The sequence below is a fragment of the Sapajus apella genome, unplaced genomic scaffold, assembly GCF_009761245.1.
Source record: "Sapajus apella isolate SASKATOON/1434 unplaced genomic scaffold, GSC_monkey_1.0 scaffold37, whole genome shotgun sequence".
NCBI lineage: Eukaryota > Metazoa > Chordata > Mammalia > Primates > Cebidae > Sapajus > Sapajus apella.
Genome location: NW_022436977.1, coordinates 6,225,529 through 6,249,412, shown reverse-complemented (window position 1 = coordinate 6,249,412; position 23,884 = coordinate 6,225,529). Strand labels below are relative to the sequence as shown.

The following is a 23,884-nucleotide window of genomic DNA, read 5'->3' as shown; positions in this document are numbered from 1 at the left end:
GTCTCGAAGAGGAAAAATGATCATTTAGGTGTAGAGGCTCCAATGATACAGATGTGATCATTCAAGGTGATCATGAGATATGTAAACACAATAGTCAATGTCCATCTTTCTTGTGTTCAGAAATCCAATCTAATCCAATCTGTGAAACAAAATGAAGTTGTGAGCTTCCCATGTTTACACGTATTATATTGCTTGCTTGCTCTTTAAAACCCTGAGGTGAATTTAGATCTTTAAGACCAGTTACTGAAAAGCTTTTCATAAAGAGACTAAATCTTTTGCAATATTAAGCATTACTCTAATCCTCATTAAAGAAATTACTTTATCTTTAAACCTAGATGTGAAATCCTCCCAGCTTTCCCCGGGTTAGCGATCAACTGAAACAATTAATCATGGATGGCGTGGGACTTGGAAAGGCTGGGGAAAGATAAAGAGAGGGGCAGGTGCATAGAAGAGGTCTGGTCTCTTGTAAAGCCATTCTGTTCTGCCACAGAAGACATGTAGATTTCTCACTTCTTCCCAATATCCCCACTTGAGCTAAGCAAAGGAAAGTGCTGGGTTACTTCTAATCGCAGCTAGCCACCCCCCTCATTTAATGGCCACGTGCCAGGGCTACGCACACTCTTCACTCTCCACAGCCGCGTAGTTGCCAACTTCTTTGAAGCTGATATTTCCCAGGTGGAGAATTCCTGCCACTATCTGCAACACCAGCGTTTGCTCTTCTGCAAAGATCCCAATCACATTCATGGCGTGCTGGAAGAGAAAAGAGAAACTATCCAGAGAAGCTGGTCGTCAGCTTTACAAGCACGTAAGGAAGAAGCCAAAGCAGAGCAGCTGCTCTAAATAAGGGTGTAGCAAGTACAGACAAGTTAAAAAGAAAAAGAAAGAACATAGACTGGGCCGTGCAGTCACACGTGGCTTAGCTTGTGGTGACAGCGGGATGTTCTTGTACATGATCCCTGCCCAGTGCACACATTCTTCTCAAGTTTTAAAGTCATGCTGGAAGGGCAGTTCTGTCTCTAAGCATAGCATGCCATCCTCCAGAAGTAAGGGAATACTCCAGGAGGAAGATACTCGGAGGAGTGGTAGTTGTACACAAAGCCTCCCAAGTCCTAGCTTTATCCTTTGATGTGTTCTTGTTGCCAGCTTCCCCTCGAAGGTCACTGCTGACCTTTCCACTTACTCAAAACGGACTCAAGAGATCTTTTCCTTCATCAGGAGGGATAAGAATATATTGTAACTGCAAAAAGATCTTAATGAAAAATCTCCAGGAAATCCAATAAAAGCATCATGTAAAAGTCTAGTTTCTGAGGCCCCTTAAATGCGATACATACCACTAAATGTCTAAATCTTAGAGAACCATCTCCTAGGAAAAACTATACTCTAGGACCAGTGTGCAGACTCCTTATCGGCACTTTTTCTCCCAGCTGCTTTGTGGCCATATGACCTGTTGATACCATCTTGTTTCCTGGCACCCAGGACACAGTCTGTCTGAACTTTCTATCCGTTTCAGCCACAAATGTACTGAACCCACATTGCTCATTCAGGGTCTACCACTCAGTTCTAGATCTGGGCTGAGGAATACTTCCCGGCTTGAAACAGACTCAAAGGGTAGTGGTAATGAAGCCCTTTGAGGTTAAGTGGGTGTTCGGCCTATCTCCAAAACCTTCTAGATTGACTCATTTGAGTTCCTGACCTCAGGATAGAACCCCTCCGTAATCTACCTAGTTTCACAACTTGACCGTAACATACAGGCAATGTGAAGGGCATGGCACAGAAAAAGAGTCCTCTGCTTGGTGCAATACAGAGGGGAAGAGAAAGTCTTCAAAACCAGAAAAGAAATGATCAGAGAAAAGACTAAAGATGGTCGAAAATTTCTAAGCCTAAATAAGCCCATAAACGTGCTGTTTGCTTAGCCTTTCTAAGAAAACAGCTCACAAACTGAGTAGACCATAGCAAACAGACTACACTCAACATAGGAATCATTTTTGCCTGTTTATCAGAGCTCCTGCAGGGGGAGAATGATGAATTCATTTCTTTTTAAGTCGTCCTCAGGCAACTGGCACATGGCTATTTAAGGGCGCTGAAACATGTATGCGCATACGGGGTGCTCACAGAGAACAAGGGGGACACTGCATGCGGCTCCTTGCCTTATTGACGTTCACCGCCCTTTCCACCACAGGAAATGCCCAGTTGGGAGAGCAGATCCTGCCTGGCCCTGTGCCGGCACTTACCAGAGTTTCCTGAAACTCCCGCCTGTCGTCAATGTCATCAACCTTGTATGAGCCCGAGAGGCTCAGGTAGTAATAATAGTCCATGCTCGTGATGCCAAGGCTGTGCTTCTGCTCTGCAGAGGCGCCCTCGATGAGCTGGAGTAAAAGAACATGGGTTGAGCCACGGTGTGGACCACAAGACACCCAAAGTCCCCTCATGCATCCTGCAGCCGCCAACCCCAAGTCCAGTGATAAGGTCTTTCTATGTATGCTTTCTAAAATTATAGGCAGTCTTGGCTTCCAAATATGTACTTGCCGTAGCCCCAAGTCATCTCTGCAAATTTTGGCTCCTAACTCTGGAAAGACCTGAACAAGCTGAGGATTTTTCCTTTGTCCACTGAAAGGAACTGGACGGCCACCCTTGGAAGAGTGGAAAGCAAAACAGATTATAATTACCTAGTTCCTGCCCAACTTGCTACAGCTTTCTAAAGTGGAGCTGGCCTTTCCAGCTTCTCACTACAGGGTGCATATTAGAAAAGAGGGGTGCGGTTGCTCACTCTCTGGGGTATTCTGAAACCTCCTGACCCATGACTGTCCCTTGGCCTTTGTTGTTTTTTATAGACAGGGTCTTGCTGTGTCACCCAAGGTGGAATGTAGTGACACAATCTTGGCTCACTGAGGCCTTGATCTCCCAGGCTCTAGCAAATCTTTCACTTCAGCATCCTAAGTAGCTGGGACTATTGGCATGCATCACCACGTCCTGTTAATTTTTTAGCTTTCTGTAGAGACAGGGTCTCACTATGTTGCCCAGGTTGCTTTCAAATTCCTGGGCTCAAGCAATTCTCCCACCTCAGTCTCCCAAAGTGCTGGGATTACACAGGCATGAGTCACCACGCTCAACTCCTTGGCTTTTTGTTGGAGCTCTGATGTCTGCCTTAGGAGGGGCAAGATCCTCTTACTGGGCTTTAACCAGTGGTGAGCTAGAAAATGTTTAACCAATCAACGCTTGAGGAAGAAAACTGATTTATAGTGCTTGCCAATTTTCATGGTATAAATATGCCCCCCATGACTGATGTCAAACCCTTACCAAAGATATCTCACAGAAGGAAGAGGGAAGAGATGTGCCTTGCCCATGCGAGCTGGCTCCGGCACACCCTGGTTGTAACCCAATAACATTTAGGAAAATAGAGACAGTTCCCATCCGTGCTTCCCAACCTTCATCAACTTGCACAACGCTGCCCTGGCTCCCCTCCCCGCACAGGGGCGTTATCTCCATCACTGAGAAGCTCTAGGTCTCCCCGTGATACCAGGCTCCCTTCGTTTCCTGGCCTATCTCCTGAACATCTCTTTGTACCATCCCTTCCTTTTGTTCCTCTCTTCTTTTTGGTCCTCTCCCCACCCATACACTATATACTACCTCTAACTTGCATCTTCAAATCTCCCTTCATCTCCCTTCTCTAAATCTCTTCTATCTACAAACACGCTACTCTTTGCCTTTTTAGAAGCTTTTCCTTGACTCTGAACTTCCCCCAGCTGTAGAATCTACTTCCTCGTCATGACATAACCACCTGCATCCCGGCTTCTTCCCTCACCACTCTGATGGAACCCTTTTGTGTGGCTACTTTTGAGTGCCTAAATCCAACAGCCTTTTTTTTTTCGGCCCCCACACTCCAGCTCACCCCTTTTCCCCCAAGAGCCCTGAGCATTTGATCCTGCTGCTGTTCCTGAGGCTCCCTGGGCTTGGCGACACTGCAGGATCTTGGCTTTCCTCCTTCTCCTTTAATTACTTCCCTGTTGGCTTCGCTGGCTCTTCAGTGCCTCCCCATCCTACACATCCAGAAAGTGCCCTAGTCCTGTGTGGCATGATTTTCTCTCCACATTCACTCCCACAGGAATCTCATGTATTTCGTAGCTTCAAGAATTACTTTCATGTCAGAATCTTGAATCCCTGAGCCCCTCAATTTCTAGCCTCTGTTCTGGTGGTTTCTGATCTAAGGGCAGAGGACTCCTGGAGGGCTGGTGTTTGCATTTATTTAAAGAAGTCCTGGCATCCATTATCCACTTCCGTCTAGCACTCAATATTATTTATGTGAAATACATAATTACTTTTCACTTGTCTATACATGTTGCTTTCATTAATACAATTTTTTAAATTACTGAATTCACAGAAGTTTTGGTCATTTACATATGTTTTCAATCAACAGATACCAACTAAAAGAATTATTTGGCATCACCTAAGATGTGCGTGTAATTGAACAGACTGAATGTGAGCTACTCCCACAATTTAATGTCCTTCTAATCCAGTGATTCCCAAACTGAACATGAAACAAAACAACAACAAAAATCAGTGACCAGGCCTTTCTTCAAACAAAGTCTAATGTGGATCCTCAATACCTAAAACAATAATAAGTACATAGAACATAAAAAATTTGGTTATTAACATCAATATATTTTTTAAGTACTTAAAACCCTTTTACAAAAGTAGCTGAATCAGGGTCAGGCATGGTAGCTCATGTCTGAAATCCCAGTACTTTGGGAGGCTGAGGTGGGTGGGTCACTTGACTTTAAAAGCTCAAGACCAGCCTGGGAGACATGGTGAAACTCTGCCTCTACAAAAAATATAAAACTTACCCAGTTGTGGTAGCATGTGCTTATAGTCCCAGCTACTTGGGACGCTGAGGCAGGAGGATCATTTGAGCCCAGGATGCAGAGGCTGCAGTGAGGCAAGATTGTGCCACTGCACTCCAGCCTGGGTGACAGAGTAAGACTTTGTCTCAAATAAAAATAAAGTAAAATAAAAGTAGCTGACTCAGATGAGTGCTGAAGCCTTGAACACAACCAAAAAGCACCCTCCAACTGCTCTGGCCCCAGACTCTCCAAACTTCTGTGAGTCTACATGAAGACTTTTCAACTTGGCATTAAAGATCTCAAACCCATCTCAAATCTTTCCTTCAATAGCTCATGTTCTGGAGATCGCTGCCTGGCATACAGGCTGAGGCTCGGCTCCCTGACTGGCCTCTCCCACCTCCACTGCTTTGGTGCAGGTCACCTGTCTTCCCTGAAAAACCCCCCTCCTTCACACCTCTCCTACCACCCAGCCAAAACCACCCACATCCACCCATATGAATTCCTTTGGCAAAGACTCAAATACTCCTCATTTTGTTTTGAAGTTACATCAACACTCTCTTGATGATTTAGCTTTCGGGAATTTCCATCTTGTCACTCCAGTTAGAACTCATTCTCCTTGAGGGCAGGGAGACCATTCTGTACACTGACTTGTGCCATCTGTACACTTCCTGGCTTGCCAGACTACAGTCTCTGCCTGAAGTCGGAGAAATATTTTCATGTAGATATACAGGAAGTGGGTAGGAAAGAAGTAAAAAGAAAAACCTGGTAAAATATGTGAAAACTCCGCTCTCCTGGGTTCCTCATCACCACCCTAGATTTTTCCAGAAGGAAGTTGGAGATCTTTCCACCATCTGGTTCCCCACCTGGACTGAACTGGATTTCAAAGTATTTTCCCTGCAAGAAAGTTAGGGATTTCCTTCAATGGTTGGTGAACAAAACATGATGTCCCAAACAGCCTTTGAATACAGTATATAATTCAAGGAAATTCATTAATAGAAGACACATTTTGAATTACACCTGATTCAAGTCTAGACTTCCTCACCATTTTCAGTCACACAATAACCCGTGCTTTTGTCCAGCCACACGATTCTGTTATGAGAGAGCATCTGCCATTGTAGCATGACTAAATAAGGATCTGCTCTATTTCTTGCTCATTTTCCTCCACTAGTTGACTGCCTGCTCAACTGGAAAAAATAAGGCAAAAAAACAGCATGGCACCCTTTCAGAGGAAGAACACTCTTGCTCTGTCAGACTTCATCTCATGGCTTTGAGCAAAAATCCTCAATCCCTCTTACCTATGGAGCATCTAAAATGCTTATCTAAAATGAAAACACTTTATTAAAAATAAAGTTCTTTCCAGCTACTCATGGGCCTAGGGATTTTTGTCACTGTCCTTCTTACAAAAATTCCTCTTTAAATGGCTGCTGATAGGGAACAAAAGAGAATAAAAACCTAGACTTTAGTTGAAAAGGTATCTAGGTTGTTATATTAATTATATACAGCCAGGAGTGGTGGTTCACGCCTATAATCCTGGCACTTTGGGAGGCCGAGGCGGGTGGATCAGTGGAGGTCAGGAGTTTGAGACCAGCCTGATCAACATGGTGAAACCCAATCTCTGCTAATAACCCCCAAAATTAGCTGGGTGTGGTAGCAAGTGCCTGTAGTCCCAGCTACTCAGGAGGCTGTGGCAGGAGAAGTGCTTGAACCCAGGAGGTGGAGGTTGCAGTGAGCCAAGACTGCACCACTGCACTCCAGCCTAGGCCATGGAGCGAGACTCTGTCCAAAAAACAAAATAAATAACAAAAAATTATATATATGATTATCATAACAATTATCATATATATATACATATTTGTTATTTTTTTTCTCACTAGAACTTAATTTCTCTCCCGTCCTCAGAAACTTAGGCACCCTCAGAGTCCAGAGGGTAAATACAAATAAAGGTAAAGAGGGAGCAGTTAGGCCTACAACCGAACTGGAAAATCCTTTCCCAGCCTCGCCGCATTCACATTTAATATCATAAAAATGTGTATGCTGACTAAATCCACCCATCTCAGGGATAAATTCATCTGGGTTTTACGTCTATGACTGGAGCTGTAAACTCAGTAAGGGCAAGAAAAGTACAGTGCACACTATGCAAATGTGTGAATATATGCTGTGTTCCTGTTCTTAAGTTAACTATTACAGGTGTCAAGAAAGACCACCAAAGGCGGCCAGCCTCTGACTGTCTATGTTTCTTAATCTGATGACCCTCTTCCTCCCGGTGAAAAACAAAAACACCCAGCAGCACCAGGCACAGAGAACCACCAGCCATCGCTCCGCAGAATGTCACTGGCACCAGAGAAAAGCTCACTGAATAAGAGCTTCGTCACCTTCACCATCCTTTGCTTTTGGCATGTAATAGAGGCAATATTTCAGTGCCTATCCCCATTCCTCATCAGTTGAGGGAAAGTGAAACCAAACAGAACACCTGACCTTCCTGGGTCAGGGGTGGACAGAGCGCACTCCCAAGTCCTCCTAGCAGCGGTGCTCAACCTTGGCTGCCCCTTAGAAACACCTGGGGAGCCTTTCCAACATGCTGGTGCCTGCTGTTAGCCCAGACCACACACATCAGACTCTCTAGGACCAGGGCTCAGAGCTGTATGTTTTTCAAAAAGTGCCCAGCTGATCTTCATGTGTGATGAAGCTTGAAACCACTGCTCTAATATAATAAAATGCATATGCATGGCTCAAAATTGTCATATGAAAGTTAAAATTTCTAACAAAAGGTCAACATATTTAGGACTGCTGTATAGCAGCCTGGAGGGAAAGAGGAAATTTTATAAAGGAAATAAAATGTTGCTTTTGCATTTTGATAATGAAATGAAAAGAAGTTTCAACTCAACTCTTGGTAATGATGTTTTTCTTAAGCTGGGTACTGGACACATAGATGCTCATTGTATTATTTTTAAATCATGTGTGAAATATTTCATAATACATTCTCTAATTTGAAAAGATTTATAAGTGTTAAATATATACATTCTTATGCTTCATAACACCTGTCCCTTTTTAAAAGTGAAATTACCCATAATTCTACCCTGATGCCATTTCTTCATTCTCTTGCTTAATTACTGTCACAGATGTCAAAATTTGATTTACATACCCCTTAGTTACATTTATATAATGTGCACATTTTAAAAACAAAAACAGGAAAATATTGAAGATATTGTTCTGTAATCTGTTTTTCTTAATTTAACCTTATGAGTATCTTTTAAAATAAGTAAAATTTGGTAAGAAACTTATGAAACTTATTTGGTAGGAAACTTATGTAATTTATTCTAAAGTAATTGTTGGGCAAAGATAATGAATGATTAAAATTTTAATAACAATTGCCCAATCACTCTCCTGGGAGAATGTGTCAGTTTTCAACCAATAGCGTGTTTTCTCCATTATTATCAATCACCTTAATGTTTGCCCAATTGAGAGACAGAAAATGATATGTGGTTTTAATTTACATTTCTCTCATCCATGATGGTGAATAGTGAGAGAGAGAGAGAGAGAGAGAGAGAGAATGTGTGTGCGTATGTGTGTGTGTGCGTGTGTGCGCGCGTGTGTGTATGTGTCTGAAATATCTCTTCCCATCTTTCCATCAGGGTTGTATAAAATTTTGCAATTAGAAAAATAAGAAAATGCTGAGTGTTTTTGTTATTTACAGAAATTGACCAATGAATCCTTTAAATGCAATGAACAATGTATATTGTAAAAATCAATGAAATTATCAATTTAATTATTTTTTTTTCTGGTCTCCAAGGAATCCAAGAAAGGGGAAAAGGTAAATGAAGAGTTAAATTTGGACAAGCCTATTTTTACAAGGCAGATTTGGATTGAAAAATTAAGAAAAAGGTTCAAGTGGAAAATTTGTTTAAATCTTCTTTCTTATTTTGCTATCTGGAAAATTTCTTCAGGATAACACAACTCAGGCATTGGGCCCAAAAATATAAGAGACAAAACAAATGAGTAGTTTGAATAGTATTAGAAAGCAAGGGAAGTAAGGGCAAGTCTGACAGACAGAACCCACCAGGGAACTTGACAATTATTATGTGAGCACATAGTAAAAATTCTCTTGGAAATAGAAGCTTCCTTCCAAAATAGACAGTGGAAAAGAAAATTGTTTTTCTCCAAAATTCCTACTTATTTATTTTAAAATGTTCCAGAATCAGCCTCACAGATGGCTCTGTGAATGCTTTAGTGCCAGACACGATCTATGGTTGAAAAAAGATGCAAAATCTATATAAATCAAGGTTACTGGGTAAACATTTGTTTCTTTGTAAATGTGGCTTTTGTCAAGGGGAACATATTCATACTGATCCTTGCCAGCTTTCCTATCTACCCCCTCTGGAGACACCCAGACAGAAATATGACTAAATGAGCATTCACAACAATGCATTTGGTTGACATTTTCATTACCAGTTAGGTAAGCCAGTTAGAAGGCGACCTGTGAGCGTAGGTCAGTCACTTTTGGATGTCGTAGGTTGTATGAGAATGGCATACGACAGATGCACAGAGCCAGAGGGCTGGGGTGGGCAGGCAGCTCGCTCTAGGGACAGAGAAGAGGAAATTTCTCTCCAAGGTGCCAGATCAGTCCACCTCTCTGCACCCTTCAGTCTACGGACCAAGTTCTAAGAAGTGAAACCGTTGCTAACGGGAAACGATACCTGGGACGCCCATCTACTCTATTAGTTCTATGTCTAGGAAAGAAGGTCTTGTCTCCAGGCCATAAAGACAATTCCTCCAAGGCCAAAGCTGCCACTTTGATCATTTATTTTCCTTAGTAAGGCAACTCAAGTGTAAAACTATTTTCAAAATTATCTTGTTTGTATCCCTGAGGCACACACAAAAAATGGCAAACTGCAGCTTGGCAGCATGCTGCTAGAGAAAATGAAGGAAAGATTAAAGGGGTGGCCCCCTGATGGTATGTGAAAAGCTCCCATTTCCTGTGGGATACTGGACTTCAGTCAGGGACATCAACATCATCAATCAAGCAACACTCTCTGAAACAGGGAAGAGACTTACAAATCGGCTGGAGTTGTTGTTCCGGACGGTCTTGGCATTCCCAAAGGCCTCCAGCAGTGGGTTGGACTGCAGGATAATGTCCTTCACGTGCTGTCCCAGCAAACAGACTGGAGGTTAGGAAGGTGTGAACACCTACCACGCAGTGTAAACCCAACTTTCTCTAAGGACCTGGTTTCTGAATGCATTAAGGTGAGGCGCCCCACATCCATGTGGGGTTTCTGGTGGATTTATTCTTCCACCATGACAGACCTCAATCTGTTTGCGTGTTTGGGTCTTCCAATTCCCATGGCTTGATGAAGGATCCCCAAGAGCCAGGGTGCCAATGGAAATCAGGAACTATTCATACAAACGTTCTCAGCTTGGGCTTCCAAATTGGTTGCTGTAGCTTCACCTTGCACTTGTGGGTGTGCCAGGTGTCAAAGCAGGAAAGAAAGTAAAACAGTAGACGAAGGGCTGTCTCCTTGCTGTTCGGCCAGGGTCTTTATTCTCACTACCCCTTCCCAACTACTCCACCAACACATTTCATCCCACCTCCACCTGCTCCACTGCCAGTTATCTTACGGAAAATTAATCCACTTCTCCCCAAACAAGGTTATGCAAATACAGCCTGGTGTTTCTCAATCTTTAATATGCACGAATGACCTGGGGATCCTCTCAAAATGCAGAAGTGGACTCAGGAGGTTGGGGTAGGGCCCAAGAGTCTGCATTTGTAGCCAGCTCCCTGGTGTTGCTGGTTTTGCCAGCAATGATATACACTTTGACCGGTAAGGTGCAACAGCAGATTCTGTGGAACAAGTCCTGGCCTACTAGACAGGAAGGATTTGTTTTTCAAACATTCCCGTTCTACTGAAGTGTGCAAAATACACCATAGACATGAGACTGCTCAATAGACAGAATTTGATGTTGGAGAAGTCTTTCAACAAGTGAGTCATTCCTTGTACTTCTAATTATTCACATGCTATGGTTAAACATGGTCCAGAAATAACAAGTCTTCTGGCTTGTGCTCTTTAGCTACTGACTAATTCCAAGCCAAGGGCTCTGTATCATTGTCCTCACAGGAAAACAGGAAGAGAAAAATCAACATTAACTGTCTGCAGTCTGGCTACTAGGTCATGGGGGTGTAGCAAAGAGAAGTAAATTAAGGCACTAATTACTAATTGACTATGTAACAGCCAAAGTGTTCTTCTGGCACCCTTTTAAACATTCAGAAGAAAAACTGCCATGAGAAATGAGAACTGGCCTTTCCTTGTGACTAGAAAATCATTCTTAGCAATCGCGCCAAGGGCAATTCTGGGTAATCCTTTCATGGGTCAGTATCAAAGCTTAGAAACATAATTCCAAGCTGCCTACTTTCTTTTAAAAACCCGTGGAATGATATGAACTTTGCTTTTCTTTGTAAAATCAATTTTGAATTTGTGGATCTTCATTAACTTTCTTTTTTTTGCTGGCCAGATAATACCTATACCATTTAACCACACTCAGCTTCTCTCAGGAAGAGAACAAAAGACAGAATCTTCTTCTGTCTTTTCTCTTTTTAAATTATGGGCTTTAAAAATGAGAATCTTTATGTATCTATCTATCCATCCATCCATGCATCCATCCATCTATCCACATGTATTCATCAATGATCAGTGATATTCAACAGAATTTTATGCCATGTGGCAGGCATATCAGGGAAAAGAGAAAAAGCAAACTAAGGTAAAAGGGCAGCCCATCAGCCGGGCCTGGTGGCTCATGCCTGTAATCCCAGCACTTTGGGAGGCCAAGGCAGGCAGATCCCAACTGTCAAGGGATTGAGACTGTCCTGGCCAACATGGTAAAATCCTATCTTTACAAAAATACAAAAATTAGCTGGGCATGGTGGCATGCACCCGTAGTCCCAGCTACTAGGGAGGCTGAGGCAGGAGAATCGCTTTAACTAGGGAGGCCAAAGTTGCAGTGAGCTGAGATCAAGCCACTGCACTCCAGCTTGGCAACAAAGCAAGACTCCGTCTCAAAAAAAGAAAAAATAAATTTTAAAAATAAAGTGTAGCCCATCTGCAAAACAGCATCCTGGATTCTTGTCTCCATGTCAACCCTCTCAAGATCTGGAAGAATCACAGGAATAGAAAAAAGCAAATGGACTGAACCACATGAACCTATGTTCTAGAGCTGCCCTCACTGTCCAATATGAAAGCCATAAGTCACAGGTGGCTGTGGCTACCCCAGCTGAGATGTAAGTGTACAATACACACTGGATTTCAAAGACTTAGTACCAAAAAGATATAAAGTATCTCATTAATTTTGTTACATTGATTATACAATGGTCATTTTTTATATATTGGGTTAAATAATATTATTTTACAAAGTTATTTCCTTTTTTTCTTTTTACTTCTTTTAACATGGCTACTAGAAAATTTAGAATTACATATATGGCTTGCTTCACCTTTCTACTGGTCAGAGCTGCTGTCCATCTTCCTTTCATTCAGAGCAAGAGGCCACTTTAAGAACCTTCACTCTGTAGCCTTAGATTGCTCTTTCTCTTTTTTCTCTGATATGTTCACCACATACCACAAAATTATGTTGGATATCACTAATCACTAATGAATAGATATGGATGTATGGATGGATGGGATGGCTACATAAATATTCTCAGTCTTAAAGCCTGTAATTAAAGAAGGGAAGAGATAGAAGAAGATTCTGTCTTTTGTAGTTAAATGGTATAGGCACGTCTGGCCAGCAAACAAGAGACAGAAAGAGTTAATAAAGATTCAGAAATTCAAAGGAGGAATGTTTGGCTCTGCCTTATGCTTTCTGATTTACCAGTACAGTACAGAACACTACTTAATTAATAGACAGGGGCCAGACATGGTGGCTCATGGTCGTAATCCCAACACTTTGGGAAGCCTAGGAGGGTGGATCACTTGAGCTCAGGAGTTTGAGACAAGCCTGGGCAACGCGGTTAAAACCCTGTCTCTACCAAAAATACAAAAAATTAGCCAGGCATGGTGGCGTGCACCTGGGGTCCCAGCTATCTGTGAGGCTGAGGTGGGAGGATCACCTAAGCTGAGGAGGAGGAGGCTGCAGTGAGCCAAGATCTCACCATTGCATTTCAGCCTGGGTGACAGAATGAGACCCCATCTCAAAAAAACCACAATAAAGGTAATTTTATGTGTCTTTTTTTTTTTTTTTTTTGACTGAGTCTTGCTTTGTTGCCAGGCTGGAATGCAGTGGCACAATCTTGGTTCACTGCGACCTCCGCCTCTTGGGTTCAAGCAATTCTCCTGTCTCAACCTTCCGAGGAGCTGGAACTATAGGCACATGCCACCATGCCTGGCCAATTTTTTGTATTTTACTAGAGATGGGGTTTCGCCATATTGCCCAGCATGGTCTCAATCTCCTAACCTTGTGATCTGTCCCCCTTAGCCTCCCAAAGTGTTGGATTACAGGCATGAGCCACCACGCCTGGCCAACTTTACGTGTCTTTTAAAAGCCTACAGCCAATCATGGGAATAACATTAAATAATTCTGATTTAAAAAAAAAAGCTAATCTTTGGAATGAATTCTGTCACCAGTGGTGCATACTGGTGATGAGCACTGAGCATGGGCCGCCCCTTATGGACCTTAGCTCACCATCACCATCATCCACAGCTCGCTCTCTCAGGAACAGGTTTTACTCATTCCTGCCAATGTTGAGTTTAATTTTCACCTCTTGAGTATCCTCATTCTCGGGGTCTTTTCTCTTTCCTAACATTTCCTTTATACTCTTTAGTCTTTCTTTTTTCCTTCTGTTTCCCCTTTCTCTGTCTCTGTCCTTTAAAATTTTTGTAAGTTTCTTGAATTGGCAACTGGTTCACATCGTTCAAACCATCCAAGTTTCTAAAGGGTATACAGGAAGAGTAGTCGCTTCTCCCAGTCTCCCAGCCCCGCCCTGCCCAAGACAACCATTGTTGACAGTTTATTGTGTATACTTCTAGGGATATGCGATACATAGCCAAACAAATACAAATACACACTCTCTTTTGATCCCTTAAATGGCAGCGTATATTACACACAATGTTGTGAACCTTGGTTTTTGTCGTTAATGATATATCTTGAAGACCATTCTCTATCAGTACATGAAGCTTCATTTTTATTGCTGTATAATATTCTATGACAAACCACAAATCATTTCAGCAGATGCCTAGTGATGAACACTGTTTTCCAGTCTTTTGCATTACCAAAATTGCTACAAATAACTTTATACATGCATTATTTTGTATCCATTTCAACATATCTAAAGAATAAATTCTCTCATGCAGAAATGCCGACTCATACGGCATATATGTTTAAGTTTGATAGCTTTTGTTGAAATGTCCTTCATTAAAGTGTACTAGTTCATGTTCTACCAGCAATGTATAAGAAAAACTGTGTCGCTACTCCCTTCTGATCAAGGGATTAAAACATGGTAAGATTTTTGCTAATCTAGGCAAAAATTAGTTTTCTAATGTAGTTTTAATTTGCATTTTTATCATGATGGCGAACACACTCCGTGTTTTGTGAGTAATTTGTATTTCCTTTTCTATGAGTTGTCTTTTATGTCCTTTGTTTATTTTCCTTTTGGGCTGCTGATCTTTTTACTGATTTATAGGAATTCATCGAATACTAGGTACACACCTATCTTAAAACATGTTATTCCTTTGCAGATTTCAAGTTTCACAGTTAGAGAACCAACGTCTTTTCTGTGGAAGAAAAATTGTTTTCTAACTGCAACTGGAGCCTCTTACATTTCCCATAGTATAAGTTACCATAATGGGCCATCACCCACTCACCTGGACTTTGGGGCCTCCTCCAGACACTCTGGAGATGTAGCTCATGATATATTTGGCAGCCACTGTTTTTCCAGCACCACTTTCACCACTAAAGAAAGACAGACAAAAATGCTCACCTGAGAAGTGAATTGAGACCAGCTCCCTTCCTTGTCCCCGCATCCCACAAAACAAACAAAAACAAAAAGAAAACAGGTAGAAAGGAATTCTTTTTTTTTTCAAGTACAATACCGGTAGAGAAAGGCAAGCTATGGCAGGATTAGGTCGCCTTTGTGACCCATGTGAGCAGAAGTAACATGGTGTGGATAACCACCACTGTGCACAGTAGTGATCATCAAGAATTTTACATGCCCGATAATGGGGAATATAATTAGGAAAATTATGGAGTATCACAAGGGTGGAATTCTGCATAAATTACAACTGTCATGGAGACTGTAATGTAGAAAACAAGCATATGAAACCATGTTAAGTGAAATAAGTCATTGAAGTTATATACAAAACACAATTACAATTTTTTTTAAAGTACATAAGAAAGAAAGACTGGGACCAGGCATGGTGGCTCACATCTGTAATCCCAGCACTTTGAAATCTGAGGCAGGCAGATCACCTGAAGTCAGGAGTTCGAGACCAGCCTGGCCAACATGGTGAAACCTCGTCTTACTAAAAATACAAAAATTAGCTGGCATGGTGGTGGGTGCCTGTAATCCCATTTACTTGGGAGGCTGAGGCTGGAGAATCACTTGAACCCAGGAGGCAGAGGTTGCAGTGACTGGAGATTGCGTCATTGAGCTCCAGCATGGGTGACAAGAGCTGTCTCAAAAAAAAAAAAAAAAAAAAGACTGGATCTACCACAAAATATTAACAAAGGTTTTGGTCAAGGCAGAGACAATGAGAAGCTTGTTTTAATTCATTATTTTTCAAACGTTTTATAATGCATATGCTATTTTTGTAATTTAAAAAATGAAAAGAAAAAGTGGGCATTGTGAGGTTTCAAACCATTTGCCTGAACTGATGCAAGCTTCCTTATTTTAGAAGTTCTAAAATTAAACCTTGAAGCAATATTAATCACATCCTGAGTAACAAAAGCCACCTTCCTCTGGGTAGCCTTCCTGCAGGGGGAGAGTCTTTTGTTAATAATATATAGTCTGCTCTTCAAAGTCCCCATTCTTCCTTCAAAATTCCCCTGAATTCATAATAACCTCAATTCAAAACATGCTTAAGTCAGATTTTTCGCCTTTCTATTGGTACTCTTTGTGTTACCAGAAGAGAATTAATTAATTAAAGAAACACATGTCATATAAACTGATGGTGAGAGTTAGTATGAAAAATTCAGGCTGCTACAAGTTCATATGACAAAATTTTTGTTTTGCTCTTTCCAACAAAAGAATTTTAGGGTGCGGAGCAAATGTTCGTCTATGAATATCCAGCCCAATTAACTGTTATCGATTGCTGAATTACCCAAGAAAAGAGAAAACATTTGCTTAGGGGACGGTCAAGCAAGGTGACCTTCCCATTTCCAAAAGGAAACCAAAATAAATTTGAAATAATTTTGTATTTCAAAACAAAACAAAACAAAACATAACAAACAAAAGAACTAAGCTGGTCATATGGCAAAACTCAAAACTTTGCTGAATTTCCTTGAACTAATATATGGTTTTAAAGGAATTATGGGGAGGCAGGAACCATCCTCTGCTCAGGGCTTACGACCTTCAAAAGTCTGAACCCATCTATGTGATTCACTCACCATCCTAGTGCTATGCTCTTGGCTTCCTGGTCACATGAATGAAAAAAGCAAACTGAAATTTCTTAAGCTACAGTAGCAAGTAGAAAGCCAGCAAGCCTGGGATGAGGTGTCACACTGCTTCTAGAGGGCATGCTTACTCACAAGCATTAAGTAGGTCTGGTAAATTCAACTCCATGGGGAAATTATCTTTTCAAATGGTTGACATACTCAGATGATGTATTTACCAGATCCAAGGTCAATACAAGTACTCTATCATTTGAATTACACATTTTGGCAACAATGAAACCCCATTTTATAAGCTGTAAACAATGTAAATATTCAAGAATATTGGAAAGTCCAAGATTACAATGGTGTAACTACCCAATGTAATATTGCACAGTCATTGAAATACTTACAAAGACTATGAAGCAAGATAAAGATAATGCAGCTAAGCTTAAGTGGAAACATGAATAGAAGACATAGTATTTATAACAAGTTTAAAACTATGTAAAAATAATGTATGGATAAAAATAAATAGACAAGGAAAAAGAAATACTCCTGACTTTTTGTCTAAACGTTCTGCGTATACCACAAAAAGTAAGAAAAATTCTTTTTAAAAAAAAAAAAAAAAAAAAACAAAAAAAGAAAGAAAGAAAAGAAAAGAAGAAGAAATATTCCTGACTTATTAGGAGTCTGTTATAGGAATGATTTCTTTTTTGTTTTTTCTAGGGGGATGCAGTCTCGCTTTGTCGCCCAGGCTGAAGTGCACTGGCACAATCTCAGCTCATTGCAACCTCCACATCCCTGGTTCAAGTGATTCTCCTTCCTGAGCTTCCCAAGTATCTGGGATTACAGGTGTGAGCCACCATGCCTAGCTATTTTTATTTTTATTAGAGATGGGGTTTTACTATGTTTGCCAGGCTGGTCTAGAGCTCCTGAGCCCAGGTGATCTACCCGCCTCAGCTTCCCAAAGTGCTGGGATTACAGGTGTGAGCCACCGTGCCTGGCTCTTTTTTCTTTTGATGTACTTTCTCATAATGCTTAAATTGTTTTAGATTTTTAGGCAATAATCCCAGCATTTTGGGAAGCCAAGGTGGATGGATCACTTGAGGTCAGGAGTAAGAGACCAGCCTGGCCAACATAGTGAAACCCTGTCTCTACTAAAAATTAAAAAATTAGCTGGGCATGGTGGTGGGCGCCTGTAATCCCAGCTACTCAGGAGGCTGAGGCAGAAGAATCTCTTGAAACCGGGAGGCAGAAGTTGTAGTGAACCAAGATGGTGTCACTGCATTCCAGGCTGGGCAGCAAAAGCGAAACTCCATCTCAAAAACAAAATTTTAGATATTTTTGAAATTTGTGTATTTCAGATTCTTAAAAACAGCTGTTACAGAGAAAAAGGGAGGGATCACACCTCACAATGATAATCACCATTGATCAATTTCATTCACTATTATTCAACTTCCTATACATCACCATGAGTATGTATATTTTCCTTAAGTTTACACTGTCACATTTAAACTTTGTTAGAACAAGCTGGGAAACAGAGAGAGAGAGAGAGAGAGTGAGAGAGTGTGAGACAGAGAGAGAGAGAGCAAGCAAACCCTATTAGAATTATAAAATAACATCTATGAAGGAGAATTGATTAAATTAAAAAAGAATTATAGAAGTATAGTAATGCTAGTAACCCCCCCTCCACTGTGTCTTCGATTAATACTGTATTCAGACATGAAATATTTTGTCTTTTTTGTTGGAAACAAAAGAAAGTAATAATAATGGAAAGTAACCCTTTTCATATATTAAAATAAGTATACCAGTTCCAAAAATAGGGTATCTGCATTCTCCATAATTGGGATCTTTTCCAGGAGACTTAAAATATTCAGTTCTCACTAAACATTGATTGGAATTTTCATTACTTGGTTTCAATTTACAGACGCTTAAGAAGAATTTTTATTGATCAGAGGTGGTGATTTGCTCAAAATATGGTACAATAATGGAACGTTACATAATGACTTGAAGCTTACAGTATACACAACGATGATTACACTTGTCTGTTTGGGATGAGAAAATATTGTTTATTCTCCAGGACTAAAACCCAAGCTAAAAGAAAGTGAAGGTATCAGACAGATCATACAGCACATCCCAAATTATTACTTTGCATCTCACAACAGTTATTATAGAGCAATTTGCTTCATTTATGCTTCCAGGCAGCCCTTCCTAATTATCTGTCTTCACTTGACTTCTAAAGTGGACACACACACACACACACAAATACTCTGGAAATTAGGAAAACATCCCAGTGGTTCCCAAATCTGCCAGTCTATCAGAATCGTCAGAATACTTTCTAATTGCCTATGTCTGGCCCCTCTTCCGACCTGCTGTATCCCAGTCTCTGAGGACACAGTCTAGGAATAGGAATTTCTAGCAAACTCCCTAGTTAGTTCTTGTATAGCCAGCTGGAAACAAGACAGGCAATTTTCAATCAAAGTCATAATGGACTTTACAGGAAATAGTAACTCAAACAGGAAGTACTGTAGTGTGTGTGTATGCATGTGTGTGTGTGTTTGTGTGTGTGTTATAGAAATGAAAACATATGGTAAAATATCAAAGCAATGGAAAGAATGTTTTGGGGTAAAAAAAAAAAAAAAGCCATTTACAATGACATAATCCAAGGACCGTAATTATTTTTCTGAGAACGGTTATTCCTCACTTAAAAATCAATAGTATTTTCTGGTTGCTTCAACTGACTCAGCAAGTGTAAAAATACTTCAGTTCTTTATTTTTATTTTTTGAGATATTCCATAAAATAAGTAGGATCAGCTGTTACTACTATTGGAAGACTCACCAACACACTCCCATCTCCCCATTCCTGGTCTCAAAATCTCTCTCCTAGTTCTGTACGGCAGGAACCGGTGTTCCCTTGTAACTGGCTTGATCAATGTAATTGAAATGCTGCTTTCCAACTTTTTGTTTGTGCTTTAAAAAGCATAAACACTTAAAACAAAAATGATGCCTACTTTTGTTCACCCAACATGCATTATCCCTCTCTGTCCCAATGTGTTAGGCCAAAGGCCAGAATGAGATGTGGCTTCTGTCAGAGAAGAGCTCACTCACTGTCTCACAAGGAAGTCGAGAATACAAATAACACAGTGGAGATGTGGGTATAGTTTTAGGGATCTGTGGGTGGCAGCTATCCCTGACGAAAAGATTCCTAAAGGAAGTCACAATTAGTTACGTCTCAACAAGGACAATCAAGTTAGCCAGGTGGGCTGTGTATATGTACATGTACTTGTGTGTATACATCTTTGAGATTGGGATGAACCCTGAGCCATAACGAAGAGGTAAAAATTCTGCAGGGTACCTAAAGTACAGTTTAAAAAAAAAAAAAAAAAAGAAGGAAAGAAAGAAAGTGCTAGGCTAAAATAAAAATTCTGTGGGGTATATGTGAAGGGAATCACAGGTAGTTAAACAGGACTTGGGGGGATGGGTACAGTGGCTCACACCTATCATCTCAACAATATGGGAGGCCAAGGGAGTCGGAGGCCAGCCTTGGCAAATAACAAGATCTCATTTTTTAAAAAGAACAAAAACAAACAACCAAAAAACCCGAGAATAAGAATAATAATAAAAAGACAAAAACAAAAACAATTGGCCAGGTATGGTAGCTCATGCCTATAAACCCAGCACTTTGGGAGGCCAAGGCATGTGGATGACCTGAGGTCAGGAGTTCAAGACCAGCCCGGCTGATATGGTGAAACCTTATCTCTACTAAAAATACAAAAAAAATTAGCTGGGCATGGTGGCATGCATTTGTAGTTCCAGCTGCTGAGAAGGATGAGGCAGGAGAATCATTTGAACCTGGGAGGCAGAGGTTGCAGTAAGCTGAGACTTTGCTACTGCACTCCAGCCTGGGTGATAGAGCAAGACTCTATCTCAAAAATAAATACATTAATTAATTAAAATTTAAAAATTAAAAAAACACAATTAAAAATAATTAGCTGGACGTGGTAGTGTACTCCTGTGGTCCCAGTTATTTGGGAGGCTGAGGTGGGTGGATCGTTCTGAATGCCGGACAGTGAGGCTGCAGTGAGCTATTTATTGTTGAGCTACTGCGCTCCAGCCTGGGTAACAGAATGAGATTCTGTCTCTTAAAAAAAAAATTAAACAAGTAAAAAGTAACAGGGCTTGAGTGTGAGGTGGGAAGTTGGGAGGGGTAGGGAGTCGAACTGGAAGGTAGTGTAGAGATCCAAGAGTGACCCTGGGTATCAGGTTCCTGGGTATCAGGTTTGAGGATGCACGAAGGGTTCTGGCCTGTGGCATTTCGTGCTACATGTTATATAGGCTCTAGACTTCCATTTTCTCAAGGCAGCATACTGATAAATTTGCCTTTACCTATGTAGAACAACTGATATATTATTTACTTGCACTTTTTTCAAAATTGACACAATTTATTAATGTAAATGGGAACCTCCATGACTTCTATAAATACGAAATCAGAATCACTTGCCCAAAATTAATATCTTAAAAAGAAATACAATGAAAATAAAACACTTATTGTGAAAATAATGCAAATATCCATCAACATAGAATAGTTAAGTAAACATATTTCTTAGCAATGTCCACTAAGAGGGCCTAGAAGCAATGGCACACAGGTGTCACTAAACACACAAAGCATCCAATGTTGGTCTCTAAATACCGTTTTTCAATAAAAGGAACCAGGGCTGATTGGGGAAATGACCAATGCCAGGACTGGGGCAGGGAAAATTCAAGCTGAGCATGGAATATTTAACTGTGCCAAAAGGTAAGGAAACTTAAAGTGGTATAACATGTCAAGCAAATGAGTGGATATGTGGACATGTCAAGCACATAAGAGCCAGCTGAAAGGGGTTCCCACTGGCCAAATCAAAATAAATAATCATAATAACAGATTATGAACCTTTGAATATATAGGAAGCCATAATTCTATATTGCCATAAGAAAGTAAATGAATCAATAAATAAATAGGAGAGAAGGGAAAGCTCTTCCTCACAGTGGAATACCAACTAATAAATGTAGAAGGAATGATGGAAATAGATCATCACCATTTGGCAGCCATCATATGGATGACTGACTGGGGAGGAGTCATTAATGGATGCTCAGGCTGGTAGGTGGAGATTTGATGTGAAGCAGGATGTTGTCATAATCTCAGAATATATCCCGACAAAATACTAACATATCCTAAAAGAAAATAGGGTGAATTTAATGAGAAGAAACCTAGCAGATGCCTATGGAACCAGGTGATCAAGAGCACAGCATTGTTTCTAAGATATTCTGGCCTGGAAAGCATGACCTAAGCCTGGTCATGAGGAAATATCAGGTAGACTCAGCCTGAGGTCATCCTACAAAATGGAATGCCTGAACTCTTTAGAGCTATAAAGGGCAAAAAACACGGAAAACAGAGAAGAAAATGCAAAAGTCAGAGAGGCACACAGAGAGGCAAGAGGATGCATGTGGCTTCATGGGAGCTAATGGAGTCAGGATCAACTGTGCCAATGTGCTGGGGAGATAAACAAGACAGTGGAAATTCCCACTGGGACTTATTTAATTAGACCCTGCTTTTTTGCAAATACAGAGACATATGGTGGAACACGACTCTTATTTCAAAAGGTGTAACCCAAGGAATAAAAATATAGGGATAGTTTTTTAAAAAACACTTTTTGGAATTCCAGAGTTATTAAAGAAGAATATAATTATTCATCTATTGAAATATGGTCCAGACAATGAGAAATAACATCAATTCCAAAGGAGGCTTGGAAGGAACACACAGAAATATTGTGGCTATGATAGCTGTAGGTAGGATGTGTTCATTGTGTGTATTATGCATGTCATAGGCTGTTATAAGTGCTTTACATGTATCAATCACTTGACCCACATAAGAGCCCATGAGGTAGGTGCTTTTATTGTCTCCATTATTTGAAGTGAGTAAAGGTAAGCAATTTGCTCAAGGACACTTAGCTAGTGAGTGGCAGAGCTAGAAAAGGAGGTGAGGGAGACTGTGTCAAGGGTCAGAGCTATACTGTCTCAGAGGAAGGTAAACCTTTAAGATCCTCATATGAGTTGACTAGTCAATAAAAATCAACGATGTTTCCCAAAGTAACACTATAAATAGTACACAGCATTAGAAAACTCTTAGCTACTCCTGAGTCTTTACTGATACACACCCATTTAAGCAAGCCTTCTGCCAATAACATTTATTACCTCACATAGTTGGAACTAACAAATAATTGCCTGCATCACTGTGATCACAAGACAAGATAATTCTGCAAGAATGAGAAACCACATCAAAGAAGGTCCTGGACAGCCTTCTCCAATGACTCAATTCACAGTCTCCCTTCCTGGCAGCCCTACTATATCTGGACCAGAAACAAATTGGAGGTGAAGCACATCTGGGAGGTTTCAGGGCCATGGAGAGAGGGAGTCTCCATCAGACCTTAGAATTACACTAAAAAACTCATTCTCAAATACATGCCATGGCTAACAGCGTAACAGTCAAAAAACAAGCAGCCATCCTGAAACCACTGGGTAAGTAACACAAATTCATTCTTTTTGAGTCGGAGTTTCACTCTTGTTACCCGGGCTGGAGTGCAATGGCGCAATCTCGGCTCACCGCAACCTCCGCCTCCTGGGTTCAGGCAATTCTCCTGCCTCAGCCTCCTGAGTAGCTGGGATTACAGGCACGCGCCACCATGCCCAGCTAATTTTTTTTTGTTTTAGTAGAGACGGGGTTTCACCATTTTGACCAGGATGGTCTCGATCTCTTGACCTCGTGATCCACCCACCTCGGCCTCCCAAAGTGCTGGGATTACAGGTGTGAGCCACCGCGCCCGGCCCACAAATTCATTCTTTAATAGATTGAGGAAAGTCTGAGTAAGACTAACAGCTGGTATTTCTTCCCAACCCCAGACAAATACCTAGTTAATTGGTGTTGTCAAGTCGAAAAAATTTTCACCTAGTCTGCCAACAACATGGATGGCCCCATGGTAATGCTCATCCTGGCCCAGACTGATGCAGTTGGAAGAATCCAATGTTGAGTATGAAGACCAAGTTTGAATCCCAGCTCGGCTACTTACCAGCTCTGAAATTCCTTTTAATGTAACTAGCAGATCTTTTACATCACTCTTCAAGAGTTCAATTTTTTTCATCATGTATATTTCCTCATTACACTTTCTTTACATTCCTTTAAGGTATGAATTCCCATTTTACAGATGAAGTAACTGAGGCCTGCAGAGGTCACACGCCTTAGATAGAAAGAACAGTCCACCCTATGACTCACCCCAGAGATCTTTCCACTGCACCTCATGACTGAAAGTGGTAATGGATTATTAACCAGCTAACCTAACACCTGCTGGCTCAAAGCAGCAGAGAAAACAAAGAAGACTGCTGTCCCAGAGGCAGGCAGCCCTGCCTAGGAGCACAGTTCCGTCACATTTCAAATGCAAGATTTCAAC

At 40.9% G+C, this 23,884-nt stretch overlaps 1 protein-coding gene across 1 annotated transcript in view; it reads right to left on the bottom strand.

The window, feature by feature from the left end:
* The window catches only part of MYO1E (myosin IE), a 232,332-nt gene that overhangs the window by 81,175 nt on the left and 127,273 nt on the right, over positions 1-23,884 (bottom strand). Inside the window, exons 5-9 of the mRNA XM_032297293.1 lie at positions 14,681-14,768; positions 9,891-9,980; positions 5,601-5,732; positions 2,232-2,366; positions 618-750 (exon numbers count right to left, since the gene is read on the bottom strand). Coding sequence (XP_032153184.1) covers positions 618-750; positions 2,232-2,366; positions 5,601-5,732; positions 9,891-9,980; positions 14,681-14,768 — 578 coding nt within the window. The remainder of the gene's footprint in view (positions 1-617; positions 751-2,231; positions 2,367-5,600; positions 5,733-9,890; positions 9,981-14,680; positions 14,769-23,884) is intronic.